The sequence below is a fragment of the Heloderma suspectum genome, chromosome 6 (genome assembly GCF_057233095.1).
Source record: "Heloderma suspectum isolate Gila_16-S chromosome 6, 16-S_ref, whole genome shotgun sequence".
NCBI lineage: Eukaryota > Metazoa > Chordata > Lepidosauria > Squamata > Helodermatidae > Heloderma > Heloderma suspectum.
The window spans coordinates 98889362-98911941 of record NC_139463.1 but is presented as its reverse complement, the minus strand read 5'-3'; the positions used below and the strand labels follow the sequence as shown (position 1 = coordinate 98911941).

The 22580-nt window shown below is 46.6% G+C and overlaps 1 protein-coding gene across 1 annotated transcript in view; it reads right to left on the bottom strand.

Annotated features, from left to right (window-relative positions):
* The window catches only part of BRSK1 (BR serine/threonine kinase 1), a 59434-nt gene that overhangs the window by 18341 nt on the left and 18513 nt on the right, over positions 1-22580 (bottom strand). Inside the window, exons 2-10 of the mRNA XM_084808460.1 lie at positions 22016-22110; positions 20254-20339; positions 13622-13762; positions 11126-11242; positions 8058-8091; positions 5923-5991; positions 4590-4736; positions 1775-1806; positions 581-745 (exon numbers count right to left, since the gene is read on the bottom strand). Of these exons, the coding sequence (XP_084664586.1) occupies positions 581-745; positions 1775-1806; positions 4590-4736; positions 5923-5991; positions 8058-8091; positions 11126-11242; positions 13622-13762; positions 20254-20339; positions 22016-22110 (886 nt within the window). The remainder of the gene's footprint in view (positions 1-580; positions 746-1774; positions 1807-4589; positions 4737-5922; positions 5992-8057; positions 8092-11125; positions 11243-13621; positions 13763-20253; positions 20340-22015; positions 22111-22580) is intronic.

Here is a 22580-nt window from a genome sequence, read left to right as displayed (position 1 = left end):
TTGGCCTCTCCGTGCTCCTCTTGCGAGCACGGAGAATGGGGCTGTTCCACACAGCCTCTGAGGCAGCGCGGAAGTGGAGAGAGGTCAGTTCTCCAGGAACCGACCTCGGAGCATGGGCTCCAAGGACAGTTCGTGGAAAACCAGATATCCTGTGGCTGTCTAGCCACTGACTAGCGGCCACAGGATTGCTCCCTTCACGTATTTATTATTCTATTATTTTTATTTTGTTTTTATATCATGTTTTATGGATTTTTAATGTACACTGCTTAGAAATCCTAGGATATCAAGTGGTAAATAAATAAATAAATAAATAATAAAAAATATGCTCAGATACACTATTTATTTAACTGTTATTTTTGCTTATAGTTGTGAAATGTTTAAAAATCTAGTAATTCTAAATTTGCATATATACAGATATATTAGCACATGCAAATTTGTCTTATGGGTCTGTGCCCTGAACCTTTTTAAGTACCTAGCAACACCCCTGTGCACTAGTATACTGCATGCCTGCAGTGCAATGTGTAAAACATAAGACAGACTCTCATTGCCCCTTCCAGCCATGCATGTCCTGGTATCTCACCCCTCATTCTGCAACTCCTGTTTCAACTTGTTCTTGTCACGGAAGCAGCCCAGTGAGTGCATGCTCTCCAGCACATCAGGATCCAGCTCGCTGACAGACTGGATCCGTCGGATCGCCACTTTCCGAGGAATTGGCTGCTCTGGCTCTGGCTCGTTCTTACCTCCCCTGAGAAAAAAGGATCATGAATCAGGTAAACGTCAAATAGCTAACACATCACAATTGTTGGGGTAGCGAGTTGTGAGAGCTATACAAGAGGTATAGAATATAGCCTCTAATGTAAACAAATGAGCCACGGGGTGGGAGCAGGGTGGCGGGGGACAAATTATGGGTTGTGTGTGGATAGAACTAAAATATTTATGTTGCTTTTCTATAAAAATATCCAGAGCGGCAAACAGAAACAGCAATAAAACAATAAACAGAGGTCTGCAACCTGCTTTCTTTTGAGGGACTTAAGACTTCATGGGGAATTTCAGTGAGTGGGGCCACAGCCTGTAGTGAGCAGGGCCAGAGCCAAATGTGGGTAGGTCACCCCTTTTCTCTCTCTCTTCCTTCCACCCCCTTTTCTCTCTCTCCCTCTTCCTTCCTATCCAGCGGGCTGCCAGGAAGGGACAGATCATTCTTGCCAAAGGTCTGAACTGATCGCACATAGAGAGCTCTTGAAATTAGCCCAAGGGCCACATGAATTTAGTCCGAGGGCTGCAGGCTGCCCACCCCGATGTAGATCTTGATCTCCTGTTCCCTGTTCATCAAATCATGGTTTTTGTTATGACCTAGCCCAAATAAATCTATAGATGATGATGTACCTATGCAAGTACTGTTTGGGGATTTTATTTTATATCAATATTTTAGTATAGCTTACTAATATCTTACTTATAGTCAAACAAATAAATTCACCCACTTGCATTATGTTTACTTAGTGTCTTGCTCTCATGGATACAGAGCTAAATTTGGAGAAGGATTTCTTAAGCTGGAAGCTCAGAAACTAAAGGGATCGTTCTAGAGGAAGGCTCATAGTGGTGTGAGTGACTCTGGAACTTTTGTACTCTGCACGTCTCCTGGTTTCAGCTCCTCCATGTGCTTCCCCCTACCTCCCCACTGTGAAGGCAGAAAATATTGGGATCTTGGTCAAGTCAAGACAGGGGAGGGGAGGCTGGATCAGGTGGGAATCAAACATGAGCATCTGGAGATACTCACAAGAACCACGGGTGTTTCTGAATCTGTTCCAGCTAAAGCCGCCACATGGAAAAATAAACAACATCAGGCTCCATTCCTCCATAAACTGTCTATAAAACAGTCACATGCCCCCACTGTTATCATCACCACTATCATCAATAATAAAATGTTGCTTTATTAATAAAGTGCATTTCTCTTCTCACACTCAATATATTACAATAAACTTACAGTAAACATCAGCTAAAATAGATTTGCTTGCAAACTGGGAGGAAACGGGGAAAGGAAAAAGACAATACAATGTAGGGAAAACCTCCCCAAATTCACTAAAAATCATCCAGTCACTTCAGAGGCAGCTGACAGAAAGGATGCAAGAGTGTTGCCTAAAGCAGTCAGCAGCCATCCACACTGAAGAGCAAGAATGGGCAACCTTTTCAGGATTGGTGGCTACATTTTCTTAGGAAAAAGTGGTTGAGGGGCATATGCTGGCAGCACTGGGTAAGGCCTCAGCCAGAAGTGGACAAGGACGCCCTCCCCCCTTCCCTCCCCCTACTCTCTGTCCCCTTCCTTCATCTATCACCACTTCATTCTCTCTTCCATTCATTCCCTTCATTCATTCATGCATTCATTCATTTATTTGCTTTCTCTCTCTCACACACTCACTCTCTCTCTCTCTCTCTCTCTCTCTCACACACACACACACACACACACACATCCATTCCTACAAGCATACAAGCAGCCACCCTATCTCTCACCACCATTCATCCATCACCCATAGAGGGTGCTTCTGGATGGAGGGCTCCGAGTGCTATGAATCAGATATTTTTGTGCAGCTATTCCATCTTTCCTTCCTGAACACATTTTCAGCGGTAAGAAAAAAGACAGAAGGAGTGGTGGGAAAACATGGGAGGGCTACAAGTGGAAGATGACAACACCTGGAATCCGCCCATAAACTTCCATCAATGAGGCAAAGCTAGGGCGCCATTAAGAATGCAGCCGCATCCTCTCTTCCATTCATTCATTTATTCTCTCTCTCTCACCCACACACCCATTCATGCACAGAAGCCTTCACTATGGCTCCCCACCCCTGCCAACCCCGCCAGCCAGCTTGCCTCCCCATGGGACCCCCAGTCTCCACTCACCCCCAGCTTGCCCCACTCCTGCCTTCGTCTTTCCTCCTTCCTCTTGCTTCCACTTACCCCCAACTAGTGGAGGCTGGTGTCCCCTATTTCGGTGGGGCTGTCAATCCGCTCTGGGTTTCAGTCAGAACTCTAAAGGAACCATTCAAAGTGCTGAACCCTATCCCCAAAATAGGAGCTACCAGCCTCCACTGCCCCCAGTTTGCCAGCCTCCTCCACCACGATGAAAAAAGAAAAGGGCCAGGAGGAAGGCAGCATGCTGCAAGTCCAACCCAGGTACAGAGCACTGCTCCTATACCATTCCCAGTGCTTGTGCTCTGTGGCTGGGTCACAGGCAGCTCAGTGCATGTACAACACAACCGGAGAGTGCGTGCACCAGGAGCAGTGCAATACAATGAGTGATCTCAGCGCTGTGCTCTGTGGTTGGGTTGCTCTACCCTGCCCATGCGCTTTCCTGCTAGCTCTTCTGTTTCTTGTGGGGGTGGCGCAAAGGTCATGCTGCCTATGGGCTGTGGGTTACCTCCCTGTGTTCTAGAGCCCCTCCAGATGTTTTGGACATCAACTAACGGCATAAATGGAACTGCCAGGTTTGGAGGTCACTTGGCTCTGAATACCACTTGCTGGGAGGTAAACAGTGACAGACTTGCTTATAGGTTTTCTATGGGCGTCTAGTTGGCACTATGGGAAACAAGGAACACCCCTGTTTTCATACCAAGGATCATTACCTGAGATCTCCCCTCACACACACACCTGAGATGTGAAGGAACAGTGGGAAAACCCCAGAAAAATAGGGAGGAGGAAACTAAGGGAAAAAAACTTCTTTTTTCTAGGGAATTTTTCCATTTTGTTTTCTCCTGTCTTTTCCCCAGGCCTTCACATTTCTAACAGACAGCGTTACACATCCCTGAAGTCTCTCCCTTGCCAGTTGTTAATTGATTGTGCAAGAGCCTGCTGGAGCCAGCTTCTGAAGCAGGGATTCTGTCTACCTCGACAGACGGTTATGGGGTGTGTCTGTTGTATTCATAATCAGTTGGATCCTCCTAACTTAGTCACGTTTGGGCCCCATTGAAACCTATGTGAAAAGGGAGTCCTGACTAATTTTAAGTCGTGTTGCTTTAAATGGGAACTAAATCCTCCTTAATATACCTGTTATGCTGCCCACACCAGTGTGTAAACTGAACAGTTCAGGATTCAACAGATGACACAGGGGAATTAAGCTGTGCATTTTGGGTCTAGGCACTCACCCCGTTACACCCCCTTCCCAAACTGGCTTGTTAGCAAAACCATTTCCTAGCCGGGACCTAGTTCTCACTGGGGCTGCAAACCTCTATCATTTCAACCTGCAGGTGAGGGCCCACATGATGGAATACTCCTCCTTTAAAAAAAAAGTGTGTGTGGGGCGGGGGGAATCCCTGCACACAGAAAACTAGCACATCAGCAAAAGGGGTTCTAGTCTAACCCTGATGTGTTAATTTTCTGTATGCAGGAGGGGGATTATATGGACGAGCATTCCATCAGCATGTGACACTCCCTACCTGGAGTCTGAAGTGGTACAACCTAGGCTTACCTCCTCAGGGAGAACTAGGCCCAAGGCACTACAGCGCTGCATGCAGGGAGTGTGGAGCAGCCAAGAGCTCCCCGCTGCCAAACTGCACTCCTGCCTCACTTTCTCCAGCATTTGCAAGGGCAGGATGACTCACACTGAGGCGCTTCTCAGGTTCCACCTCAATCATGCCTCGCAGGAGGTTCTGGCAGTCAGGCGGGATGAAGTGGGGCATGTGGAAAATCCCCCGTTTCACTTTTTCCAACAGCTGCCGTAGGTTGTCATCGTCAAAGGGTAGCGCCCCCTGCAAGACAAAGGGCGAGAGAAGCTGAGCCAAAATTAAGGTTCATACAATTTCAGTATCCAAAACCGAAATTTCAAATGCTGAAATGCTGACCCATCCCCTGTTTACTCCCACCTCCTCTATCTACCTCCCCTCCCTCTGTTGCCTCCCTAGTGTCAACTTTACATTGGTAAGCTCCTCAGGGCAGCGACTTTTTCTACTTTCTCTTTCTGCTTTCTAAAGGAACATGCACATTGATGATGTCAATAATGACAGCACCAAAAATAACAACTCGCCCTGTCAGGTTCACCACTATAGGCAGTATATTTACAGTCAGTAAAAATAATTGCGGGGTATATTTATTTATTTATATGCATGTCTACCCTGCCTTTCTAATGCTTATACGTCACACAGGGCAGCTTACAACACATAAAATCACAGTATCACAATAAGACCACACTATCGAATCGAATCAAGTGCAATGGAGGCAAGCTCAACAGTTTCAAAGCCAGCTCTTTGGATAAAAGCATTATCTGCCCAGCAGGCGAAATCCTGTCAGAGGCTTCACCAGTTGGCAGAAGGGAAACCAAAAGAGGGAGCCACCCAGGCTCCACGTGGCAAGCTGGTCCCGAATTTGGGTGCAGCATTTGGATTTCCTGATCAGGAGCAGCCAAAATGTCTCGAGGCTGGCCTCGTCCACCGTGCAAAGGCTTCCCCAGCATCTGGGAACCTTTTGGGAACCAGATGGCATAGATCCTCCCTCCCTGTCACATATGGCAGCCAGGTGTCCCACTTTACAGAGGACCGTCCTCTATTTGAAGGTGTCCTCTATTTGAAGGTGTCCTCTATTTAAATGTCTGCGGAGTTCAAGTCCCATATAAAGCTGAGGAACCATAAGGAGGGAGAGGCAGGGGCCCTGAAATTGCCGATCAAGCATTAGCACCTGGCCAGCAGATTGAGCAGCCACGCAGGTCAGTCTTCCTCACTGTGATAAGATATCTTGTATTTCTATATAAATTGTAATTGTTATTTCTAAATGTGTATTTAGACATATACTTTAGCATGTGCAAGTTGGTGTCCTCCTTTGCTCTGCTTTTGGGTGATGCATCTTCCGCCCTTTTTTGGCAATGCGTAAGTGGCCACCCTACACCACGGGTGAACTAAATGGGGCCTGAAGAGCCCGGCAAAGACTGGGGAGCAGCCTTACCACCAGCAGGGCGAAGAGGATGACTCCACAGCTCCACATGTCAGCGCGACGTCCATCATACTTCTCCCCCTAAGGAGCAAAGAGCAGAGAGATTGCAGGGGGGTTGGTAACTGGCAAGGGCTGGGATGGGGCGGTTTTGGGGGAATGGTGGAGAACAAGAAATTAAGAGAAGAGGGAGGGGGACTTCTCCATATGTTAATAGCAGCCAGGAGGGGGTATAACTCTACGGAATGGATCTCATGTCTCCTCCTCACTCTGTCCCCACTTGGGAAAGGAAGGAAATGGAGGAGACTTCCCGGTGCACAGGGAAGCCCAGACAAATTGTTCTGCTCCTGGTTGCTGTCTATATCAGAGATCCCCAACCCTTCTGGGTCAGTGAGCACATTTTAATTTTGTGTGTTGTGGTTGCTCTCACAAAATGGCTGCCATGGGGACGGGGGCTTGCCCATTCCTAAAATGGCTGCCATGGTGTCACAAAACACTCATTTCCCAGAAGGCAAGCTACTGATACCAAAAGAAAAGCAACTAGCCCAAGAAGCCAAGTGCAAGACAGAGGTGGGGGCTGAGCTCCAAATCACAAGACCACTCTTTGGAAACCAAATAAAGGTGGTGCTGGTGGGCAGCACTTCGCTTGGCAGTGCACCAGCCTCCCAGTTAAAACACACGTTTTATTAATTTTTTTCAGCATAACTAATTTTACCATTAAGTTTTATATTTATGCCTACATAAAGGAAGGATAATACGTTGGGCTCAATAAACGTTTCCCTGTGCATCGGGAGGTTTCTCCCCATTTCTTCCTGTGCCTGATGACTTCCCATTTCTTTTTCCCACTTGCCTGGCGAGCTGGACTGCCGCCAATCCAGGGCTACAAAGAAAATATCATGCTTCCCATCCTTCCCCCAGGACTGAGTGACGCTGAATGTTTTCTTCCCCAGTTTCAGGTAGGCACACAGTCTTCTCCAACCCGCCACCCTCCAGATGTGTTGGACTACAACTCCCGGCATGCCCCAGCCAGCCATGCTGGGAGTTGTAGTCCAACACATCTGGAGAGCACTATGTTGGAGATGTCTGCTATACACGCTAACCTGGGAGTATGTTCCATTGAAGTTAATGCGATTTACTTCAGACACAAATGGTGAGGCTGCAATCCCATACCCACTTACTTGGAAGGAAGCCCCACTGAATTCAGTGGGCCTTGCTTCTGAGTAGACGTGTATGGGATCGCACTGTAAGGTAGCTGCCCCACTGAAATCAACAGGACTTAAGTTAGTCATTAATAACATTTCATATAGATTTCCATGGGATCTTAAGTGTGACAATCTTAGCTTGGATCCAACCCTATTTTTATCTGATGATGGGTTAATGAAGCGTAACTTCTCAGTCAACCAATATGCTTTTAACTGATTATTTTCACCAAGTAATCAACCAACATGCCAACCCTATACATATCTACCCCAAAGTAAGTCCCACTGAGTTGAATGGGGCATACTCCCAGGTAAGCGGGTATAGGATTGCAGCCATCGCCGGCCGTACTATTTGGCAGAGTGAGGCAGCCGCCTCAGACAGCAGATGTGAGGGGCAGGGAGTGGTGGTAAGATGTTGGGGGCAGAGGTGTGTGTGCCATTCAGTCTGCCCTGTATCCTCTAAGCTACCCTGCTGCCTTCAGGTGCAGTGAAGGACTCCGTCCTGTTGCCAGTGGTGAAATAAGATTAAACTGCCAGTCCGGGTGGCTTCAGTGCATGGAATGAGGAGAGGCACCATCTTGTCATTTGCCTCAGGCAGCAAAATGTCTTGGGCCGCCCCGATTACAGCCTAAATATTGCAGTTCTGTGAGCGTGTGTGTGTGTCTGCAACATTTAGGCTGCAATTATAAACACATGCGTGCACACAGGTGTGTATTACCCTCCCTGGATCCATCCCCTCCCAACACCGTCTTCCCTAGTTCCTTCTGGCATCACCTTTCTCATTCAGCCAATGTATTCTTTAAACCCAACGACCCCAATTTGGGGGTCACCAGGGTGAAGCCCAATGCCAGGCTTGAGGGGGACGCATGGTTGCCTCAACTTGGGCAACTGGGGAAGGGAAGAAGAGACCAGCAGGGGTGAGGGGGGTGGGCGCTAGGCCGGAATCCTTACCTTGATCACCTCGGGACATGCATAGTGAGGAGAACTGGAGCCCAGCATTGGGGGCAGAAAAGAGAGAGAGACAGAGAGACAGAGGAAGAGTGAAACGCAGGAGAAAGCTGATCCACAGGGCCACGGGTTTAACAAGCATGTGAAGTGGAGCCTGTGGGACACCCCCTCCCTCCACAATCTAGAATGGGTTATGGGGAAGAACCCCTATTCAACTTTGCCCCTCAGGTGCTTGGTTGTTTCAGCTGCCAGGCCTGAGAGTCAGGCCTCTTGACCGGATAATCCACTGCCCCCGGGACACCTTGAGACAAGACTGTGCAATCCCCCTCAGCCTCCTTTGGCATCCTCAAATTATTCTAGGGACTGCAGCAGAGGAAGTGCTTTCAAGTATCCAGATCTATTTATTAAAAAAAAAAAATGGATTGGATGGTTACACTGGGCCAGTTCCCATGATCACTGCAGTCCGCTATGGTTTATTTAAGCCACAGTGGGTTGTGACTTGTGGAGGTGGCCACTTTTAACATTTAACCCCCGGCAGGGGGGTGCCATGGTTTATTGTGTCGTCCGAACTTGGGTGGTAGGGATTGTCACCTAGCAAGAGACCATGGGTTATTTGAGGGTTGTCTAACCCTCAAACAACCCCTGCCACCCAGGATCGGATGATATGAGGCTTGAATAGGTAACTTCGCACTCACAGGTGCCACAGCTTGTCATGGCTAATAAACCACAGTAGGCTGCAGTGATCATGCAAACCAAGTCACTGCCTTTCCATCAAAGTGGAGTTCAAAGAGGCTTGCAAAAATCAGAAAGCAATATAAAGCTAAAAACAAAATTAAAATTTCAATATGAATGTGAATTACACATTCAGAAAATAGCAGCACTAAATAGGTATTTTTTTAAAAAAAATAACAGCCATTCATGACTGAAACGTGCCAAAGATTTTGTCAATAAAACAGTTCTTCCCTGATGATTAAAAGGCACCAAGTAGGTGCCAGGCAAATATGCTTGAGGAGGGCATTCCACCGTCATGGTGCCATGACAGAAAAGGCCCTGCCCCTGGTAGCTGCTTCCAAAGGATGAGGGCTCTGGACCAGAGCTTCTCATTGTATGAATAAGGTTCATACAGGAGAAGGCAGTGTTTCTAAACCAGACTTTGCCAATCTGATGTACTCCAGATGTGTTGAAGTACAACACCCATCATCTGCTGGGAATGACAAGCATTGTAGTTCAAAGCATCTGAAGGGCAACATATTGGGAAGGCTGGCCTGGGCAGTTTCCTTATTTCTCAGTGTGGCCCTCTTCTCCATTGAGTGCAAGTTGCTTCCTCAGCAATTGCCCATTAAGCCACCCCCACCGATGGTTACTATGGTCATATGGTTACTAGGGAACCTCAAAGTGCTTCCTTCTTCCTGGAATAAAAATGATCCTCTTTTGAGGCTGAAGAGCTGGTGAACGAAATCCACATCTCCAAACCAAGAGTCTGGAGGCCAAGCTAAATGTGATGTTATTCACACAATTAGTAATTATGTTTTTAAAATGCTTAAAAAGTAAGTTGCAGCTGTGCAGGAGGGGACAATCTGGACTGGGACCATGGCATGAACAGAGGGGAGCTTTAACCCTTTGCCCTCATCACAGTCCCAATCCAAATCAGCTCCACCACAGCTGCTTTTTGTTGCAGGAGGGAAGTGGATATTATTGCCAAACAGCAGCCATTGGGGCAGGGGGCTTGCAATCTGGATTGAGACTGTGGCAGGGACAAAGGGTTAAAGGCCCCCTCCTCCGGATGCCACAGTCCTGAACGGGGCCCCCACACTGCTATTTTACTCGTAAAAAATAATTAATGAAATTACAAATGGTGTGAATAACATCACATCTAGTTACGCCCTGGGAGAGAGGGCAGTGCCGGCCTCTGGAAGCGTCACAACAGAACAGGCCAGGCCTGTCCCTTAGCCAAGGCCTGTTTCCAGGCTTAATGGCTGAGTGACAGGGCTACCTTGACTCTTTTCCCCAATCACATTCAGGAAACTCTGAATGGGGAGTGGGGCAAAGAAGAGCCCAGGTGGTGCTGGATGCTTCAACTGGCAGATCACTGCACCCCCGTTCCCTGTGTAGGGCAAAATGCAGGGGTGCTGAACCGCTTTCAGCCCAAGGGCCAAATTCCATTTTGGAAAAGCTGGGGGGGGGGCATTCCAGTGGTGGGGGGGGCAAAGACAAAAGGGGTGGGGCAAAATATACCCAAAATAAAATATACCCAGTATGTTTTAGCTTTAAGTTCTTCCTGCCAGTAACTAAGTCCTAGAAGAGGAATTTCAATGTTTGAGAATGGGGGAAAAACTGCACGAAAGCCAGGAAACCACCAAATGATTGGTAGTTGCGGGGAAAGGGAGATGGCCAACTGGGGACCCCAGGAGAGCCAGATTCGGCCTTCATACCTGAGATTCTGCACCCCTGGTGTAATGGTACAGAATGGGGATGAGTGCGAGAAAGCTGAGGAAAAGGCCGGTGGCTACCACAACCAACTAAGCATGGCTTGCATCCTTCACAGGATGGGAGCCTTGTATTATCCTATTTGTAGGGCTGGCAAAATCCCCATAAACCCATCACTCCGTTGCAGACATAGGAGCAATCCACATCTCAAGAAGGACATGTTCCTGATATATATATGTCCCAAAGAACATCACCACCTGTGAAGAGGAGATACATCTCTCTAGAGACACAGGTCAGCTCCTGTGGGTTTCCAGCCTTGTATCTCCTTCCTGCTTCACATTTTACAAAGTTCACCCAATGGAGGCTGGTGGCTCCAATGTCAGTGAGGCAGTGAATCCGCTCTGGGTTTCAATCAGAACCAGTCAGAACTCTAGAGGGGTTATCCAAAGTACGGAAGACTGGTTCTGACTGAAAACCAGAGCAGATTCAGCGCCTCACTGACATCAGAGCTGCCAGCCTCCACTGTGTTCACCACCATAGCAAACACCGGTGTGCCTGCAGCCATGTATGAATCAGCCTGACTCATCCCTTCTCCACTGCTGCATACAACCCTCGTTGCCACCCCTGTACGGAGGTTGGCTCACCCACAGCTCGTTTCCAGCAGGCTATCTCCGACCTGCAGGGAGGCCATACCGAAATCTGCAATCCGAATGTTGTTCTTCTCATCCAGCAATAAATTCTCTGGCTTCAAGTCCCGGTGGCTGGGGAGGTCCAAACAAAAGGCATGGAGAGGATTCAATGAGAGACAATGCACACATGCAAAGACATAACCTTGCAACTCTGTTCCTGAATCTCTTGCAATCGGTAGGTGATCAGAGTTATCCCACTCCAGGAAATTACATCAGAATGGAGTTGTTTTCTCCACCCTTTGAGCACTGCTGATGTACAGATTTATTTATTTTTTAAATGTGCTGTGCAAGTAGTAAAACACATGCTGAACCTGACTTGTGGTCAGGGAATCCACTGGAGTTCGGAGAACCCAAGCAACCTTTTTGAAAGAGGAACAAGTGTCCAGTTCTCATAGTTATGGAAATGGGCTTTGGCCTTATTAATTCAGATGCCGCTATCCCAGGGTTGCTGCCCTGAGAAAACAGCTTAAATACACCAGGAACCCCAGGGTGTTTCAGCTCCCTTGCTGATTCTCTCATGTCATTCACATGTCACAATGTTCCCCTATAGAACTGTGAAATTGTCCTAGCATTCTTGTCCCCCTTGATCAAGGAGAAGTGAGTCAAGAGCTCCTGCAGCTGCCAAAGGGTGCTGACTTAGCTCACTTCCACTTCTCAGCCTCTGCACCTTCATCAATGAACCTGGAAACTAGACCTGCAATCTTAATTAATTAATTTATTATTAAATTTATTAATCGCCCATCTGGCTGGTCACCCAGCCACTCTGAGCGATGTACAGCGTATCATAAAACTGTTTAAAACAATAAAATTCTACAATAAAAACATTTTCTAAAATACCCTAACCCACCCCAAATGCCTGCCTGAACAACCACGTTTTTAATGCATGGCGGAAGCTCATTAAAGAGGGGGTATGGCGGAGTTCCCTAGGGAGGGAGTTCCACAGAGTGGGGGCCACCACAGAAAAGGCCCTCTCCCTCATCCCCACCAGTCTAGCTGTCTAGGCTGATGGGACAGAGAGAAGGCCAGCCGAGGCTGATCTTGTTAAGCGGCCTGTCTGGTGTTGCTGGAGGCGCTCCTTAAGCTAGGCTGGGCTGGAACCATATAGGGTTTTAAGGGTCAAAACCAACACCTTGAATTTGGCCCGGAAAACAACTGGTAACCAGTGCAACTCCTTCAGCACTGGAGTGATGTGATCTCGCTGGCGGCTGCCTTTAATCAGGCAAGCCGTCGCGTTCTGTACCAGCTGCAGCTTCCGAACCATCTTCAAGGGTAACCCCACATAGAGCACATTACAGTAGTCTAAACGAGAGGAGACCAAAGCATGCACTACCGATGGGGGCAGATGGTCGGGAAGGAAGGGGCGCAGCCACCGTATCAGAAGGAGTTGATACAGCGCTGTCCGGCTCACAGCTGACACCTGAGCCTCCATGGACAGCTGGGAGTCCAAAATGACCCCCAGGCTGCGGACCTGGTCTTTCAGGGGTAGCCGTGCCCCATTCAACACCAGGTCAACATCCCCCAGCCTCCTCTTGTCTCCTACCAAAAGTACCTCGGTCTTGTCAGGGTTCAACTTCAGCTTATTCCTCCCCATCCAGCCACTCACCGTCTCCAGACATTTGGACAGGGATTCTATGGCCAACCTTGGTGAAGATTTGAACGAGAGGTAGAGCTGCGTGTCATCCACATATTGATGACACCGCACTCCAAACCTCCTGATGATAGCCCCCAGTGGCTTCACATAGATGTTAAATAGCATCGGGGAGAGGATGGAACCCTGTGGCACCCCACGAGTGAGTGGCCATGGGTCCGAAACCTACTCTCCCAGAGCTACCCTCTGGTACCTGCTGGAGAGGAAGGACCGGAACCACCGCAATACGGTGTCTCCAATGCCCAACCCCTCCAGGCAGTCCAGGAGGATACCGTGGTCAACGGTATCAAAAGCCGCTAATTGATTTTAACAGATTAATTGATTGAAATAATTTGTTTTCTGACTGGCTGTATACTAACCATTGTCGCACCTATTTTAGTCAATAATAACAACAACAACAACAACAACAATATCTGATTTTCTTTATATTCATGATAACTCAAAGCATCCTACAAAATAAAAAACTTAGGAACATAGGAAGCTGCCTTATGAGTCAAACCATTGCTTCTTCTATCTTAAAATTTAGAAGAAACACACATGAACTTAAAACCTCAAACTAAAAAATGAAACAAAAACTAAGAATAAATTTTTAAAAATTAAAAATTAAAAATGATAGACACCATAAATAATCAGTAAGTACACAATACAAAAAAAAAAAACAAGTAACACGGCACAAAATACAAGACAGCAGCAGAAAAATAAACCATAAGAAAAATAATATCCCTTTTGTAGCAGGGGAAAGAAAAGACATCATAACAGCACATAGCATAACAGTCAGCTGGGAAGGGAAGGAGGAATTTTACCATATAGAATAGCTGTGGCAAAAGTCCAAAGCCGAGACAATTTGCCGGAAAAACTTCCTGGCTTCCTTGGGTGTGAGACGTCCCTTCTTTACCAGGTAGTCGAAGAGTTCTCCTCCTGAGACGTGTTCCAAGACCAGATATCTAATACAGAGGGAGTCCAGAGGCAGTGGGACCAAGAAGCAGGGAAAAGTAGGAAAGAGGTACTGAGAATCTGTCAGAGTACCATGGGAACAACAACCCCTCTCTGAATTCATTCTAAGCAGGAGCCATTGCAAAGCAGGCTGAGGGGAAATGAGAGCTAAACACTGTGCTAAAGAGAGAGAGATCCAAGATTAACCATTCCAAATATTTCTAAATCAACTTTTGGGTAGGCTGTGGTTGAATCACCGACTGTTATGCAACCCCAAACACTGTGTAGACACCAAACCAAAGCAGAGAAGACATAGAACAAAATTCCCTCACAGGAAGCATGTCTTCATAATAAAAATTGTGCCACCTGTGACAGGGATACACTTTGAAGAGGGAAAGCGCAATGGACCCTAACTTCCCAGCTGGTGTACACCACCGCATGCAATCAAATACATGTCTGTTCAATCTCACACATGGCCATTTACACATAAAGGGTTGCATGCTGTTCTGAACATGAAAGTTCTTTCCGTGAGTGAACATTGTAATTGTCCAAAGTGGTCCTTAGCTCCTTAAGATGTTACGACAGTTTGTAACAGTATTAGAAGTCCCATTGTGTTCAGTGGGGTTTACGTCCAAACAAATATACACAGGTTACAATCTTAAGCGTACTTACTAGAGAGTAAGTCCCATTAAACTCAATAGGATTGACTACTGATTAAAGACATTTATTGTAGTGCTAAAAATCTCTATCTTCCCTCCCCCTAATTATTTTACGTGTCTTTCAACACCCCCCAGTTCTCATTCCCAGCTGTAAGCAAGAACTTAAAGAACGTATAACCTTGCCCACTTTCATCCTTCCTTAGTCTTGTTTCTTCCAGTCCCATAGCCAGATATTCTCTGGTAAAGGGGCTAAGTATATACTCAGATTGGCAGGGGCGGGGGGGGGGGGGAGAGTATCAGACCCAGAACCTAAACACAACATGTTCAAAGTTCTTTCACTGAATTAATATTAATAAAAGAGAAGAACAATACATTTGTTTATTGTTGCATTTTTAATTTTGTTTTTCTATTACGTTTTAGTTACGATTCTGCTTTTAATCTGCATTTTATTACTGTTAAGACACCCTGAGTCCCATTTTTGGTGGAAAGGCAGGATATTAATTCAATAAATAAATAAAGCGTTTTTTTAAGCCCTAGTGCTTATCAATCATTCTCGTGCCTTTGCATTTGTTGGCGAGAGCACTGAAAGGTAAAAGCCAGTTTTAGTGAACCAATGGATAGAATCTTGCCGGTGCACTTTTCCTTATATTGCCACAAGTAAAAGGGCTAGATCATTTAAAATAAAAGGTGAACATGTTTTCCCCATTGTCAGTTTTAGTTTGCAAGCTCTTTAAGGGTGTAATCCTATGCATGTTTAGACAGAAAAAAAGTCCTACGGTTCCCAGCATTCCCCAGCCAGCTCTGCTGGCTGGGGAATGCAGGACTTTTTTCTGTCTAAACATGCATAGGATTGCAGCCTGAGGGAAGGTTCTGTCTATTTTTGCCTATGTAACTGAAATGTGCCATGTTCACTGCTAAGGATGTGATGATGATGATGATGATGCCTGATGAAGCAAAACTACTGTGGCGGCTGAGGAGAAAAACATAACATGGCAATTCCCCGCCTTTTCCACTAATGGAAAAGGCAGTTCCCCGCCTTTTCCCCCGCCATAACGGGCAGTTATGCCCCCGCCAGTAACGGCAGTTATTCCCCCGCCAGTAACGGCAGTTATTCCCCCGCCAGTAACGGCAGTTCCCCGCCTTTTCCCCTGCCATAACATGGCAGTTCCCCGCCTTTTCCCCTGCCATAACATGGCAGTTCCCCGCCTTTTCCCCGCCTTTTCCACTCACCCTGAACTTGTCCTATGCAAGAGTACATCTTAAATTCATTTCAATAAGACTTACCACAGAAGAACTTCCCAGTGAGTCATTGCCTATGGGATCACCTCTGTCTGTCTCCCACTGTGCTGCCCTTTATAGTGCTCAACATCACCCTCACCCCATGCCCCAAACACACTAATTATATCACAGCAGATGGAGTTTCCAACGGCACCTACCTCAGCTTGTTTCATGAGGCCACCATGTTGAGGCCACCTCTGTCTGGCTTGAACTGTTTTATTGTCTAACTGAAGTTTGTTAGTTTTTTCAAGCAAGAAACTTTACTCTTTCGGGTTGTTTATGTACTCTCATCCCCACCCCCCAAAAGGACATTGGGGCAGCGGGGCGGGGAACTAGTCCAATTAACGTCCAATACCTATTTGTGTCTGTGTGTGTGTGTTTGTGTATCTGTCTAGTTACACAAACATACATACATACACACCCAAATTCAGTGGAGGCTGGTGGCTTTGATTTCAGAGGGGCTGTAAACCCATTCTGAGTTTCAGTCAGAACCAGCCTGAGTTCTAATGGGGCTATGCAAAGTGCTGAACCCCAAAGTGGGTTCAGCACCTTGGATAGCTCCTTTAAAGTTCTAGCTGGTTCTGACTGAAACACAGAATGGATTCACAACCCCACCGAAATTGGAGCCACTAGCCTCCACTGCACAAATTCTAAATATTTCCTCAGGGCAGCCTCTTTGCCCAACCTCTTTGTCTCTTCCCCACACCTTCCTCCCATTGTGTCAGCGGAGGAGGATGACAAAGAGAGCTTATGTGTGGAGACTGCCAGTTGTCTGGCACCGCCTGGTATTTCTGGATGGCCATCCTGCTCGCTTTCTCTCTCTCTCTCTCCCCCCCCTCTCTCTCACACACACACATACACACACACACACATGTTCACAGAGTCCCTGCCGCTCTGCCAACCTTCACACACAGAGAAACACAGATATCCTCTACCTAGGAAACCAACATTCTGAGCCAGGAATTTCAGAAGCAGATGGGATCAGCAACCTTCTTTTTATTATTATACTGGTCCTGTCCCTCTGTCATTAAGCAGCAGATTGACATGCAGAAAGCAAGCTTTTATTTTACCATCCCCAGATCTCCATGAAGAAAGGCTTCTGCTGCTATTTTTTTTTTCTCTCCCTCTCCCTCTCTAGCTAGTGTTAATAGCAGAGTCAGGACCAGTAAAAAGAAAAAGTTGGTTTGCTCAATCTGTGTGTGAAGAGAGCTGGAAAAGGAGCAGCAGGATTTGGAGGGAAAGGGCTTAGGGGATGAGCACAGAAAAAGGAAGCATCCAGCTCTGAATAAAATAGTAGTGCCAACCAGCTTCTCACGGAAGCTCACCAGGCACGAAAACAGTCACCTTTTCAGAGCATGGTTAAGATGTACTTATTTTTCAAGGTATTTGGATGTTAGCTATGGCAAGGTACCCGTGTCCTCTTTCACAGAGGACAATCCTCTGAAGGGCTGCCCAGTCCAGCCCTTCAAAGATAACCCCACAAAGATAACCTTAGATAACCCTAAGAAGGCAGAGCAGCGGCTCTGAAGTTGCCCATCAACAGTTAGTCCCTGGACAGCAGATTGAACAGCCATGCACCCAATTCACCTGGGTACAATTTTCCCCAATGTGGTGAGATGTAGTATATTTATATTTAAATTATAATAATTTCTAAAATTTGCATTTATCGATATAAAATAGCACATGCACATTTTATGCCAGTCTGTGTCCTCTTTTAGTTGTCTTCTTTGGTGATGCATAACTGACCACTCTATTCTAGGCTGCGGGAGGGAAGATACTTGTATTCTGGATGGACACTTTTCATTCTGTATTGTTTTGAGATTCTATTCTTATGCTGCTTATTTGTATTATTGTGCTGATTATGGTTTATATTGATTTTGGATTCTTTCTGTTATATCAATTATGGATTTTAGTATTTGCGTACGTAAGTTGCTTAGAGACTGCTTTTTGCAGCGGGAAGTGAGGTATTAATTAGAAGAAGACGAAGAAGACAATGAAGCAGCAGCAGCAGCAGCAGAAGAAGCTCATAAGAATGTAAGAAGAACAATGCTGGATGAGGCCAAAGGCCTGGCTAGGCCAGCCTTCTGTTCACATAGTTGCCTCAATGGAAAGCCCATAAGCAGGATATGAGGGCAATATCACCCTCCCGCTTGTGTTCTCCAGCTACTGGTACTGAGAGGCCTACAGCCTCTGATTATCTCTGAGTAGAATATAGTACTGTGGCTCCATAACCACACGCACCCTCTGCTATTATTTATCACCTCAGTATCTTGGTCTGAATTCAGAGAGCAGTACACATGGCCTGGCTGGCATCCCAAGTAGGCCAGTAGCCAGAAATTTAGTAGAGAGCGGGCCTGAGGGGATGGGGAATTATTGCAGAACAGCCGGAACATAAATACAGGTTGACTAATATGTTTAAAGTTACTTAATTGTATTGCTTCTTGGGCTCAAGCTTCACATTATGTTAAACATGCTATTTTTAGAAGGTGATTAGACCCTGCCACGCCTCTTTCTTAACGAAAACAGCTATGTGGTGGGGGGCAGTGATTCAGATTAGGACTGCAGTATAGGGAGGGGGGTGGGTTAATTCTTTTCCTGTCACCATTTTCATGGCAAACACCCCACCAACACAAAGCTGGTATTTTCCCCCAAAGATGCTGTAACAGTGGGAGGCGGGGGCAGGGGAGCATGGGGGAAAGGGTTAACACCCTTCTCTGAACCTTGGTCCCAGTCCAGATCAGTGCACCCTGCAGCTGCCTTTTATTAAGAAGGTGGCATGGCAGATCTTAATTGTATTTTTTTTAGAATAGTATGGTTAATTTGTCCTGTAGTGAGCAACTCAGTAGACTCCCACCTACAGGCGTCCATATGGGGGCAGTTGCACTCCCCGGCTTAGATGAGCCATAAACCCAGATTCCCAGCTTTCATTTTTTTTTAAACATCAAACCTGCAGCGCTTGTAGATCCCAAGATCCCTATTCTGCACAATAGTTTTGTGAGTAACTAGCCTGCTCCCACCTTTCAGTGTATTTAGCCAATAAATAAAGTCGTAGCAATGATTGACACACCCACTGTCTGCAGAGGGAACTTCCTGATTCATTTTTCAGCCATTTGGGGTGGGGAGACTTCCTTGGTGGAGATGTGATCACTGCCCCATAGAAAACAATTCAGAAATCCAGGATTGTAGTGTAGCTGTGATTGGGCAGTACTACCCAAAAACAAAATGTAGCAGTAAAGGAAAGAGTATTTATCTGTCTACCTTATTTAATACCAAAAAATCTGTTTTTTTTCATGAGTTTGTAAACATTTAAAAAATACCCACCAAATGCCAATGCAGATAACGTCCATCATTATTATACCCATATTTCAGGGGGCAGGGTTGTGGTTGAGAGAACATGGGATAGGTCAGCATTTCAAAGTAGCCCAGTTTACTGGGGCAGGGGGAGGTAGAATAGTGTATTTATGACAACCCTGCAGTGTAGTTCAATATTGTTATCTGGTCTTCTGGCATATTGGAGGTATTTCTAGGAAATGTGCAAGATGGGCTATGAAGTTGATTGTAGCAACTGTGCAATTAATGAAGGGCTGGAGAGGGTGAAGGAAGCCAAGAAAAAAATGGAGGGTTTCAACCACAGGAAAGTTGTCATCCAGACACCAGACCTATCCATTGAGAAACAACAGAAATATATACCTAGGGAGCTTCCAGACAGACGGCACCTAGCTTTACCATTCAAAAGGCATTGTACAGCTATTCCATCCTCTCCTCCTTAAGTATTTCTTGTAGAAAGAAAAAAGACAAAAGAAACAGTGGGAGGCTGACAAGTGGACAATGACGTCACCTGGGCACACACCTCCTAACATTCGCTGAATGAGGCACAGCGATTGCACGATAAAAGCTTCAACTGGAAGCACTCCTCGTACACGAGTTACTCATATGACCAGTCTCCCCATCTTGGTAGACCTGGTGCCCAGGTTTTGCTGCTGCTCTGTCACCAGATCTACCAGAAATGGTAGACTTGCTCTCTGACACAAGATATATATATATTTATAGACTCCCCATTACCCCAGAAAAATCCCTGTGGATGCCTATGATTTCACCTGTACATATTTACTTATATCTGCACAGATAAAAGGAAAGGAGACTTAGAGTGCAATCCTATGTAAGCTGGGACAGAAAAAAGTCCTATAACTGTAAGTCCCAGAATTCCCCAGACAGCCACGCTTGTAGGAGTTGTAGGCCATTTTTTCTGTCTAAACATGCATAGGATTGCACCTTCATTGTGTGTGTGTGTGGGGGGGTGCTTTTTTTCTTTTTTAAAAAAGCTGAACATTCAGAGAGAGTGTTTGAAATATCCCCGAGGGGGGCCAAGATACCCTTTGGCTACGGCTCTGGCTCAGAAGAAGCCCCAGAATTTGCCCTGGATTAGGTGATCCCCAGCAGCCAAATCAACGAGGAAAGATTCCCCAGGTTTATGAAATGGAATGAGTAGCTGATAGGAAACACTGCTCCACTCTGTGGGTGTACATGCCGAGGATGCGGGAGGCCATCTGCGAATAAATACCTACAAATATTTTTTGTTCTCGTATACATCGTGGAGTTTGAGCACGTGGGGGTGTTCGATGAGCTTCAGAATGGCAATTTCCCGTTCAACCTAAAATAAGAGAAAGAGAATATGATTATATAAACCAACCTTCCCCAACCTAGCACCCTCCAGATGTGCTGGACTACAACATTCATCATCCCCAGCCAGCATGACCAATGGGGATGATGGGAACTGTAGTTAACACATCCAGGGAGTGCTGGGTTGGGGAAGGCTGATGTACAGGGGCAAGGAAGGACCTCTTTTCAGTGCTGCTTGTGCCCTGGAACCTAGGGAAGAAGAGCCCTGCTCCTGGTTCCTCCATGAGGCAAAGGAGATTGAAACAATTTGTGCAGTGGAGAATGGTCGCTCTGATTTCTACTTCCTTTCTGTCTGGCAATACGTTGCTGAGGGAGGCCACCTGGCTCTCCCTCCATGCCTCCAGATTTCTGTTCTTTGTCTGCTCCTCACCTGTCTGCCTGTACCCTGTCAGCTTGATGCTGAGGTGCTCTGCTCGGGTAACTGCCTGAGAGTGGCAAGTGTAGGGCTCCCAATCTCATGCAGGCCTCCAATTTGCAACACACAGGCACACACCACTTTGTATGTCAGAAGCAAACATAGGGATGTTTCTGCTGCTGGACATTCCATTCTGGTCCTAGCAAGAGCCAAGTGCGGGCACACAGAGAAGCATCTAATCCACTGTTTATTTCAGTGCGTTAAGCTCCCTTTCTCTAGTGCAGCCTTCCCCAACCTGGTGCCCTCTGGATGTGTTGGACTACTACCTAGCCAGCTATGGGATTATAGGAATTGTAGTCCAACACATCCAGAGAACGCGAGGTTGAGGAAGGCTGCTCTAGTGGTTTGGCAAAGGCACATTTCTGACAGCCACTACAGCTAAACGGCCTGAAATTGCTCCATGTTGTGGCTGTTATGGCATGTGGAGCGTCTCGTCGTTCAGCTGGCGAGACTTTTCTCCACATCAGCACAAATGACTGAAAAGAAAAAACTGCACTGGTGGCGGTCGTGGGAAAATGCCCCAACTGAGCTAGCCTACACTGCATGATAACAGCCACCATGTGGAGTGAGTCAAAGGCCTGGACTGAGGCCTGGTATACAGATGAAGGCTGGAGATGTCATCAACGCAGGTCAGCCTGTTAGGCCTCAGCCTGAACCTATCAAAGGGCCATGGGCCAGAAAGAGTGGATTATTTTGGATACCTGGTAAAATGAGTCAGCCAGAATATGGAAGCCATGAGAGCCTGTCCATCCATAATCCTGGTTTGTTTTGTGCTTTCTTTTCTCAGCGCTCCTTTGCCGCCAAGGGATCTTCCCGAACAGGACACACAATCTTACTGCTCCTAGAATCCCCCCCACCCAACCAGCCCAGCACTTTTAGTAGCTTCGCTTTGTGCTTCCTTCTTTAAGCTTGCCAATTTCTGGATCTGGTGAGCGTCCGACTTTATTTTGCACACCACTCAGTGGTAATGTATCTGGAGGCAAACACATTTTAGGCACAGATATAGACTGAGAATGAGCCTGACATCTCTGCTAAGTTGCCTTTGCTTTGGCAAGACAACCTGGCTTGACCTTTCCAAGGGGATGAAGGTGAGAGCCCGAGACTGGATCTGCAGAAAGCATAGCATGCATTTTCTGACTTTCTGGATTGTGGATTCAGCCCCACACTCTTTCAGTCTTCATCTTCTTCACACACCCTCTTCTCCCCGCCTCCAAGCGAACACATATGCTCACCTTCATCAGTACTGACTCAGAAAGCTTTTCCCGGTTCACAATCTTAATCGCAACTTTCTGCCCTGTGATGCAGTGTACACCCAGCTTCACCAGACCTAAGGAAACAAAAAGGAGCCACTAGAAATCTACTGTAATGCAATGAATGAACCATAACCATGTGAAGTGCATTAATTATCATATGTCCGATTACCTCTTTCTTGACGGCATTCCCTTCAAATGTACCGATTTAATAGGTATAAAATATACTAAGCAGGCTTCCCGAACCTGTTGCCCTCCAGATGTTTTGAACTTCAACTCCCATCAGCCCCAGATAGCATGGCCATTGGTCAGGAATGCTGGGAGCTGTAGTCCAAAACATCTGGAGAGCACCAAATTGGGGAAGGCTATAGTACTGGTTTGTATTTAAGCATTCTCCTAGTTGCCATTGGTGAGAAGGAACTGCATACAGGGGAGTATGCAAGCTGGCAGAGGAGGGATGGACTGCTTCATCCTTCCTCTGCATCTAGCATAGAAACTGAGTGGGCTGCCAGAAGAGGGAAGCCCCCTCCTCTGTGCCCAGCAGAAT